At 41.2% G+C, this 10,719-nt stretch overlaps 1 protein-coding gene across 1 annotated transcript; it reads left to right on the forward strand.

Moving 5' to 3' along the window:
* Positions 1-2,190: 2,190 nt before the first annotated feature.
* tmcc2 (transmembrane and coiled-coil domain family 2) lies at positions 2,191-10,326 on the forward strand. The gene is made up of 6 exons (XM_088069939.1): positions 2,191-2,197; positions 2,283-2,380; positions 5,677-6,072; positions 6,363-6,979; positions 7,589-7,724; positions 8,903-10,326. Exons 1-6 carry the CDS (start codon positions 2,191-2,193, stop codon positions 9,200-9,202), a joined length of 1,554 nt encoding a protein of 517 aa, XP_087926065.1. The 3' UTR covers positions 9,203-10,326.
* The last annotated feature ends 393 nt before the right edge of the window (positions 10,327-10,719 follow it).

Below are 10,719 nucleotides of genomic sequence, written 5' to 3' on the forward strand. Positions count from 1 at the left end.
AATAATATGATAAATTTAGTAAAATAAGCAAACTAAAAGAAAATATAAAAGTATTGTTAGAAATGAGATATTGCACATACAATAACATTAAAAGTAAGATAAATGTAATAAAATAGGAAAACTATAACATAATATAAAACTAATATCAGCAATGCGTTCCATGCCTCATCCTGTTATCCTTTTTGGTTCCCCCTGTGTTTCATTGTCTTGTACTTCCTGTTTTATTTTGATACTCACATCTTGTCTCATTTCGGGCCCTGCACTTCCTGCCCCTGTGTTTCCCTCCTGTGTGATTACCTGCCCAGCCCTGATGTGTTGCACCTGTGTCTCATTATCTCCCTCCCCCTCAGCATACAGTCTCTGTTCTCCCTTCCTGCTGTGCCGCTTTGTCTTGATACCTCGTCTGGTGCTTCTTTTTAAAAGTTTTGTGATCCTTTGTGATTTTGACCTTTTTTCTACTTTTGCACTCTGCCTTTTTCCTGCTGTTTTTGTACCTCTGCCTGAGTTTTTTGGGATGTCCTGTGTACCGACCTGGTTTTGCATTAAAGGACTTATTGTTAATTTTCCCACCTGTGTCTGAGTCAGCATTTGGGTCCAAGCTTGTGGTTCAGTGTTTGTGACATAAAGTAATTTTTCACGATATTAAGAAATAACATTGCACATACTGAAAAATAATATCACAAGTGATATTGAACAAGTAATATTGTACATGGAATTGGAGTCGTAATATATTGCACACATTAAAGGAAATAAATACAGTTTTGCACATAATATTGAAAGGTAACATAGCACATTTGATTGAGAGGCTACATTGCACATGACATCAAAAAGTAGTATTGCACAAGATATTGAACAAGTATTATTGAAAAGTATATTACAAAGTGTTACTGCACATGATATTAAATAGTAAAGCACATTATATTGATATGATTGATCTCAGTGTCCGATATTTCAGCTGCTACTCCTGCAAAAGGGGGAGTAGTTATAATTAAGCAACAGTTTGGACGCCATTCATTTCTATTACATTGGTGAGAAGGCAGATATCTCTACGGATGATATCTTCAACTCTCAGCAACTCACACCAAATAAATCTGGATTGATGAACAGCACTTTAGGTAAGAGGACAAATATGTACTTTATTTTGATGTGAATTGTCTCTTTAAGTTTGAATGCATAACTCTATTTTGGCATCAAAGTAAAACATCTACTTCATCCACTGTACTTGAGTATCTTATGCAATAACGTCTCTGTTGATGAAGGTGTTTTTTTTTTCTTCTTTGAAATGTATTTTAGGTTTGTTTGTATGACGGAGATGACAGCTTGTTTTATTTGTAGTGGGTATCCCTCCACACGCACACACACAGACACACAGGCCAGCACAGAGAGAGATTTGAAGTTGGTTGAAAACAACTTCAGGCAGTCCTGAGTGGCTCAAACAGCCTTCTGTTGTTGTAACTCCACACGTTGTGAAGAAGGTAAATTAAGAGAGTGAGTCACAGCTTAGGCAGACACTGTGTACTTTGGCACCACATCACTGCAGCCCCACATCGGCGTGCACACTGGGCGCATGTGTTTGAACTGAGGGTTTGGGGCAAGGATACTCAGCTTACTTTGCTTTGGGGCCACTTTTGCAAACTGACAGGAGACGAGGCGCCAGTCGCAGCAGAATTTTAAGACATTTCTAGGGTTTGAGAACGTTTCTATAGGATTTTAGGACATTTCTTGGAAGACGTTTCTAAGATTTTAGAACTTGTTTAGGATGTTTATTTTTTATGTAAATTTGAAAATTATTGGGAGGCCACCTGGCAGCCTTTCAGGGGCTAGATTTGGGCCGTGGGCCCTAAATTGAGTATCAGTGGTTTAGGGAATGAGGGCCTGGAGCAGGCCCTGCTGTGCTCCCTCCCTCCCCCTCCTCTCTCCTCTGGCCTCACAGAGAGGCACCTGCACGCCTGCGCTAAGCTCCCCCATCCCCCCGCCCATCTCCCTCCATCATCTGTCCCTTAGCTCCCACATCCATTATAGGGCAGGACAGCTAGCATTTGCATTTAGACTGAAAGAGAGAGAGAGGTAAGAGGGAGGCAGAGGGAGGCGGAGGGAGCACAAAGGAGAGAGAGGGAGAGGGAGGACTGGATCAGAGCGTTAGAGAGAGAGGGAGGGAGTGGGAGGCTGCAGATATCGATGGCATTAACAATGGAGCGTTAGGATCCAGAGAGGTGATAGTCAGCCATACAGCGGCTGCTGGGGGTAAAGATATTTGAGGAGGGGGGCTCCTCCTCGGTGAGCACAGAGGGAGGAGGAGGAGGAGGAGGTGGAGGCAGGAGGAGGAGGATGGGCCTCGAACACAGACTTGCAATGGCACTGCAAAAATTGGATTAAAGCAGTATGGTAACGTTTCTAATTTAATTTATTGCTGTGCTACTTGTGTCTCATCCTCATGTGTTCGCATCCACGCTTGTTGACATCCATCTCTCATGTCAAAGTGTGTCCTCCTGCCGCGTGAAGAAGGCACGGGCATACCCCTGTCCTCGTGTGTTTGTATTTAAATATAAATATGTAGGCTACACATCTGTCTTCTCCATCCTCATCACAGCCTCCCGACCTCCTGGAGCTTTTTGTTCAAACCATCGCCGGATTCATCCACGTTAGATTTGAGCATCTGGTCCGTGTTGTTTTTTTTGTTGTCTTGTTTTCACCCATATATCGCCGGACACTGCGCCCCCCCACTCCTCCTATGAGCCATCGCTTTTAGCTGCTGCATCTCACTTTCTCTCTGTGCAAAGATCAGGAAATTACTAACACCCAGGGACTGCAGTCATCTGTTTTTCACACCATTACAATGTGATTGTAACCTACTTTGTCTTTAAAAAAAAACTGCCTCGCTTCGCTTCCGCTGATTTATAATAGCACGAGGAGCGCGTGCTCATTTCACACTGTCACGCAAATAAAATACAAATAAATCCTTTTGCACCGTCCCGCCTGCAGAAATGAGAGCAGTGCTGTGAGATTTTTTTGGTGTCACGTCTGCCCGGCTCATGTTTGCAGGGTCTGATTACACTGTTTTGACGTCAGGCAGAGGGTCATTAACAATCTCTCCATCTGCCAAGATGCTCACAGATAGCCTTTAATACATAGTGTACCAGGGAATTCCCTCATGGGACCATTCAGACAGAATGGACACAAAATAGAGCATTTAAAAATAGATTACATTTCATCCTCATTATCATAACTGTCACCTGCTGCACCATCATGGTTATAAATAAACCACCCAGCATGTTTTTACCCTGTTATTCCTGAGACATACCTGATGCATTTTTCAATGAAAGGTGATTTGAAGTAACTTGTGTGCATTAGTTACTGAGGCTTTGCAGAGCAGGAAGCTGCAGACTAATATGTATCATCTAATTAATGCATGATGGCCTTTCTGTGTACTCTCTGATGCCTCCACCAAATCAATTATGGGCATAACAGACTGACTCTCAGTTCAGAAGCCAAAGTGAAAGAAGTGATCAGCTGATATTTAGAGTAACACTTTATTTGGAGAGTCCGCCCACAGACAGCCTAGTTTGTAGAGTATTTGTAACATTTTAACAGTTTATTGGTTGAGTTGCAACAATGCAACTGTTTGGATTCTGTAGATGTTTATCTACAGAGTATGTTTTACAATTCACTGCATATTCTCAATAATTTGAACTTGAAATATTCATTCGACCAGAATATTTCAAGTTTGGCCAAATTATTCTGAGAATATGTAGGTATGCTCATGCAACAGGACATATACTCTACAGGATGTTAATCTACACAATAAAAGCACATCATATGAATTGCTGAACGAATTACTGAGGATATAAACTATCCTCATAGTTTCTAAGAAGTTCACTTTAACAAACTCTTACTTAGTAATCATTATAGAAAAATACAGACATAAAGACAAAGCAAATTTTGTCAGTTTGTCAGTAAAGTTAATCAGCATTTGTTGATTTCCCAAATGCATTTACTCAAAAACAAGCAAACAAACAAAAAACACATAGCAAAGGGCTGTAGGTCAGAATCAATCCTGAGCTGTTGTGAAGGCCTCAGCCTATATGGGGCACACACTTTACCAGGTCACCCCAAATTTTTGGAGTCATTATAGCTAAATTGACCATGTTTTGAAACACAAATCTTAGATCAGGGTTTTCAAAGTTTTGAGGACTGAGAGCACTTTTAGGGACACAGAAAATGTGAACACACTATGACTTTACACTTTACAAAAACTCAAACAATCAACATTGATAAAGCCTACATAACACTCATTTTATCTTCTAGTGTTCCACTTTTCAATGAGTTTGAAAGTAATGAAATAAAGACAGAGCAGTCGATCAACAGCTTTTGCTGGGGTACAGCAACACCACTTGGACAAACCACATGCAGAACTGCAGCATACCTTAATACTTGAACCATTTGTAATAATAATTGCAAATTTCTAAGTTTATTTGTGATTAGATTTACATTTGCTAATCATTATTTGGAACAGCAGTGCATGGTTGCCTTTCATAGCATAGCACTTTTCTTTGGGGGGGTAGTCCCTCAATATATGTTATGATTACTGCCTAAATTAGGGGTGTTCAAACTTTTTGACTGGGGCCCAGATTAGATTATTTAAAAAATCCTGGAGGCCAGCTGCTTCTCACATCTTATTTATGATTAGAAATTATTATTTAAAAACAATCACATACAAGAGCGACAAACGCATCTGTGTCATCTTCCATTAAAAATTAAATTATGCTTCTTTCTTCCTTTGTTTGCTTGTTTACCATCTGCTTACAAAAACACATTAGATCTGCCTGTGTGCGTAGTTCCCACTGGGTGCATGTCTACAAACTGTATGATAGTCTAGCCATGGTGGTGATCTTAACTGATTACGTGTAGCGGGCCACATATAGTGTATTTTGAAAGATAAGACATTTAAAATCTGTCTGTAGGTCACAGTTGACCCCTGGGCAGACTTTGGACACGCCTGGCCTAGATTGAATATTTGTCTGACCTGCTGTGACTGACTAAAAGATTCGCTGGATTACACTAAAATGAGTTCATTAAAATGGTGTCAATTGAGCACTTTGTCCATGCAGAGCATTTTCTCTATAAATAGTTCCAGGACACTTCGAGGAAATCATCAGGAAATTCCAGGACCCGTAAATGAAAGCCTAACTGTTTTTGGAAAGCCAAAAACTATCACAGACCCACATCTTATCTGTTGTGGCACCATCAGATGGATATTCTATTTATGTAAATCTGAGATGAACTTATTTTCCATTTATAAAAAAAAAAAGAATAGACAAATAGCCCTGCAATAGTCTGGTGACCTGTCCAGGGTGTATCCTGCTTTTCGGTCAATGACAGCTGGGATAGGCTCCAGCCCCCCATGACCTTAACGAGGACAAGTGGTTTCGGACCATGAATGATTGAATGATTGAATGATTGAATGAATGAATGAATAAATAGACAAATAATTACAGCCAGGATGGAACGCAATGCCTGTTACTTTGTATAATCTTACATTACACTTTTATTTGAGTACATTTGATGCTTCTAATACTTGAATGAAGTCATGTCAACACTACTTCATCTGTAGAAGTTGTAGTTCTCTTTCCACCCCTGTTGACGTCCTCCTGCCCTCTTGTCCTCTCGTCCTCTCAGCTGGACAAGAGCGAGGTGGCAACTCTAGGCCTACCCTCCACCACCAGCCATGGAGGCTCTGACAGTAACATCAGCACGGACGGGGCGGCAACAGCAGCATCTGGGGTCATGGCCTGTGGAGGTGCAGAGGGTTTTGGTGAGCCACAGCGGACTCGTGCTGCTTTGGAGCATCTGCAGCAGAAGATCCTGAAGGTCACGGAGCAGATCCGTGTAGAGCAGGAGGCCCGTGACGACAACGTTGCAGAGTACCTGAAGTTGGCCCACAACGCAGACAAACAGCAGGCGTCCAGGATCAAGCAGGTGTTTGAGAAGAAGAACCAGAAGTCAGCACAGACCATCGCACACTTGCACAAGAAACTAGAGCACTATCACAAAAAGCTAAAGGAAATAGAACAGGTAGGTGAGCAAGTGTGATCTCTTTATGTGCAGCTGTTTTTGCACTGTGGCTGAATCATTATCTCGTGGCTGACTCGAAAAAGTGTTGAACTTTGTCAGGACAGTTGTGTCCAAATATAGACTGATGATTCTCATCTCCTAAACCAATGCATTATCCTGTGTCTCACCTAATTCTCTACAGGGCCTGCTTTCCTCATCTATCTTCCTACAGTTCTCTCCCTTAACCTAATCTCTCCTACCTTTGAGATCCTCCACTTCTCTGCTTCCTCATTTCTCTTCCCTCTCTACAGAATGGACCAGCCCGGCAGCCTAAGGATGTCCTGCGGGACATGCAGCAGGGATTAAAGGACGTTGGGGCCAACGTTCGTGCTGGGATAAGTGGTTTTGGAGGTGGAGTAGTTGAAGGGGTCAGAGGTGGAGTATCTGCCCTCACTCACACAGCCGTGGTCTCCAAGCCCAGAGAGTTTGCCAGTCTTATCAGGAACAAATTTGGCAGCGCAGATAACATTGCTCATCTAAAGGACTCGCTCGAGGACGGAGTCGTGGGCCACTCTGAGGACACCCCGACACCTCGTGCACTGAGTGGAAGTGCCACTCTGGTCTCCAGCCCAAAGTACGGAAGCGACGACGAGTGCTCCAGCGCCACGTCCGGCTCCGGAGCGGGCAGTAATTCTGGTGGTGCGGGGGGAGGAGGGGGACTGTTAGGACCAACCATGGGGAGCCCCAGACTGGACGGGCACCACCACCACCACCATCACATGCACAGCTCCTGGGACTCTCTACTTGAGGGCCTGCAGGAGATCAAGGCCAGCCAGGCTCACATGGAGGACACCATCGAGGACATGAAGGGACAGCTGCAGAGTGACTACTCCTACATGACACAGTGCCTGCAAGAAGAGAGATACAGGTACGAGTCACACAAAAACACTGACAGTCACACTTGTGAACTCTTGCTGTAATCATTCACAGTGTAGTTCACATGAAGCATAAGGTTGGTAATATTTTTTATTTTTGTTATTGTCAACAAATCACATGAAAAGACCAACACCGAAAGCACATCTCTCAGTACTCTCTCTGTGCCATTTGGCACCAACCCAATTTGCTCCTACTGAAGATATAAATCTTTAAAAAGAGTCACAAATCTATACTTTAATTTAAAAAAAAAAAAAGACTTGAATTCTTTTCACAGCTCAGCACTGTAGTTTTTGGCAGTCGCTACTCAAACTTGAGTAAATAGTGAATTTGCTGCGACTATTTTCAGCTGTGGATTAATACACATTTGCTTGCAAGTATTTACTGCAGCAGGATGAACATTGGATCAACTTAAATAAACTTAATTGCCCATGTTTATCCTAACAAAGAAACATAGTCAGTGCAAGAATTTGATGTGTTTACAGCAGTTTTTGGACAACAATTACGCAATAAGCTGTACATGGCTTTGGATATGGAGACAATATTTGACCTTTGAGCATTATCTTGAGCATTATTATGTGTGTGTTTTGGACTGTGTGCTCAGGTATGAGCGACTTGAAGAACAGCTGAATGACTTAACAGAGCTGCACCAGAATGAGATGACTAACCTTAAACAGGAACTCGCAAGCATGGAGGAAAAAGTCGCCTACCAGTCCTACGAGAGAGCAAGGGACATTCAGGTAAAAATCTGCTCGGTTATCGTTGGCATTGAAACCTTGTCAAACATGGCTTTAAATATTGTCTCTGTGTGTTTTTCTTCAATATTAAATACCCTTAGTTCTTAAAGAAGCTGTTTGTGATATTCAGAGCAAGTGAATGATTCAGAGTCTGGATTAAAATTGTCTACACTCAGTTCTCAGCAACGAGTTTACTGAGTTGGTTGTTAGCAGCTAATGGTGCTAACTCATTAAACAGTGCTAACAACAGCAACAGTGCTGAAAAGTTAACCCAGGGGGAAATCGCAGTATATCAGCGGTAACTGCTGTATGAACGCAGTGCGGAGTGGTGGCGATTCACCAGGGGAATACACTCACAGGGAGTCACGTGCTAACTCAACTACTAATAGAAGCTCAGATTACAAAACACACAGAGACAGTATGATTTTACTTTCTGCTCAGGATGCCATCACACCACTATATCTCTCATAGCTAATATTGGTTTGCTGGTATTATTCTGAATGTCACATACAGCTACTTTGATAAAGAGTAAAAATCAACATATTACCAAAACAAACTTGAAACTCTAGAGAAAACCCTAGCATCACATTAAGACACTCAAGAATGGTAATTTAATTGCTTGTCTTTTCAAAATAAACTTCCATGTTTGCAGGAAATGCACAGTTTCCACTCATAAATACTTACAGTCTCATTTCATAGTGAACTTCCCCAACCCTAAACCAATGTAGGTTTACTTCGTTTTTAGGTTTACTTCCTTAGAATTAAGCAACAAAAGTACGTTGTTATGTTTAGAGAAAAGGTTATGGTTCAGGTTAAAATAAGGACATTTCTCACTAATGGAACAGAATGTGACGTTTCTCCGGTGACATTGGCTATGTCGTGATTTTTTATCATGTGATGTACATCATGATACATACTACAATACTTTCTTAAAATTACCCAACACTGAGCTTTGGTTTCACAGGGGACACAAACAGCCGTTTCATGGGTGAAAGTCCTGTGTTTGCACCCTACCACTCTGCACAGACTTTCTCGCTTTTTAAACTTTGGCTGTTGCTCTGAGTGTCAAATAATGACACAGCGTGGTGCATCTCTTACTAATATTAAAATATGATTGAGAAAATACATTTTCATGGGCCTATAATGTGAAAAATCTTACTGTGGGTACTCTATGCATACAGGAGGCCGTGGAGTCTTGCCTGACCCGCATCACCAAGCTGGAGCTGCAGCAGCAACAGCAGCAGGTCGTCCAGTTGGAGGGAGTGGAGAACGCCAACGCTCGAGCTCTGCTGGGCAAACTCATCAATGTCATCCTTGCGCTCATGGCCGTACTGCTGGTCTTCGTCTCCACTTTGGCCAACTTTATCACCCCACTGATGAAGACCCGAGCCCGGGTGGCCGCCACCGTCCTGCTGACCTTGCTGCTGTTTGTCCTGTGGAAGCAGTGGGACTTTCTGGAGCCGTGGCTGCTGCCCAGCTGAGCTCCCTGAGAGAGACTCCAGTGGAGGCCAGAGCAGGGAGACACAAACTCATCCCCACTGAAGGATTCAGAAATAGAACAAAGGCCACTGCACTTGTTCCCTGTGAAGGTGGAGCATCAGAGGACAAAACATGGCACTTTTAGATCGGCAGTGACCTGCTCTGCAGAGCGTTGAGAGGCGTTTACAGATAAAAGGAACAGAAATTCTCTGCTTGCCAAGCAACATAAGACATCATCTCATCTCGCCCAAATCTACTGGTGTTGATGACCAATCATTGATTGCATTGCTGTCACCAAAAACTGAGTTTCTTGCAAGTAATCTTTGGAATGGTCTTTTTCTAATTATTTATGATACATGAATTACCAACTTAATAATGACTTTAAAATGCTGATCATGTTTCGCCGTAACCTTCATGTTGAAGCTATAGTATATTTGAGAGGATAAAGGTTTTTTTCATGAATGTTATGTGCTCATGCATGTCCTCATATGTGCACTAAGATGCATCTAGCTGGCATGAGTTAACATTTCATTAATGACTAAATGAATCTTCTATAACTGCGGTTTTGTTGTCAGAAATAACAGTGCAGATATGTTGTATTCACTCCTGGTTTGTTTCACATCCTGTTCTGGTGTTGAAGCAGTGCTTATAGACGCATTTCTCTCTTTTTGTCTTTTTCTTGAAGTCAAATGAACTGTTAAAAAAAACACGCTAATATTTCCAACAAATTCACTGTAATAATTCAACAATGTAAACTCTGTTCTGTTCTGTCCATAAATGCTCTTTCATAACCACTGCTACTATCCACAGTGTCAAATTAACTGGCATGTCAAATTGTATCAAAGTTTATATCCAGTTTGCAAAAAACAATTATTGCTGTTTTATTAAACAATGTAAGAAATAAATGATTTCATATATTAGGCTGACCTTGAAAATATCCTTATCGTCCTTTTGCAGAGACTGAACTTTTTGACTGAAATGTTCGTAGACATAACAATTCATAATTTAATGTGATTACAAACAAATGAAAACATAGTTATGATTAATATAAACTATTTCTGCCAACATCTCTGCCTAAATCCTAAACACTGGACTATTAATAGTAAATAAAATATTGTAGGCAACATACATCTGTTTTAACCCTCTGAACCCTGGATTGACATCAGTTTTCTTTTGCTGTGTTCAAGCGCCGTTAAGTGATTTGACCTTTTGAAAAGTCAACAAAGTGGTTTGATTTCTTTTAAAACATGGGGAAAAAAGGCAATGGCCAGCTTGCAGATAAATGTCCCACCAAATCCAAGAAAATTTACCTAAATATTTGTCTTTCAAAAGAGGGGAGAATTATTAGAAAATAATGCAAAAAATAGGGGAAAATGCCCAGAAAATCTTTTAAATTAAAAACATTTTATTTTTAAAGTAATATCACAGAAATAAACATTATAAAATCCATGATATAAGTTTATATCTCAATCTATCTATCTATCTGTCTATCTATCTATCTATCTATCTATCTATCTAT

The sequence above is a fragment of the Plectropomus leopardus genome, chromosome 2, assembly GCF_026936395.1.
Source record: "Plectropomus leopardus strain MGB_pleo_1.0 chromosome 2, ASM2693639v1, whole genome shotgun sequence".
NCBI classification, from domain to species: Eukaryota; Metazoa; Chordata; class Actinopteri; order Perciformes; family Serranidae; genus Plectropomus; species Plectropomus leopardus.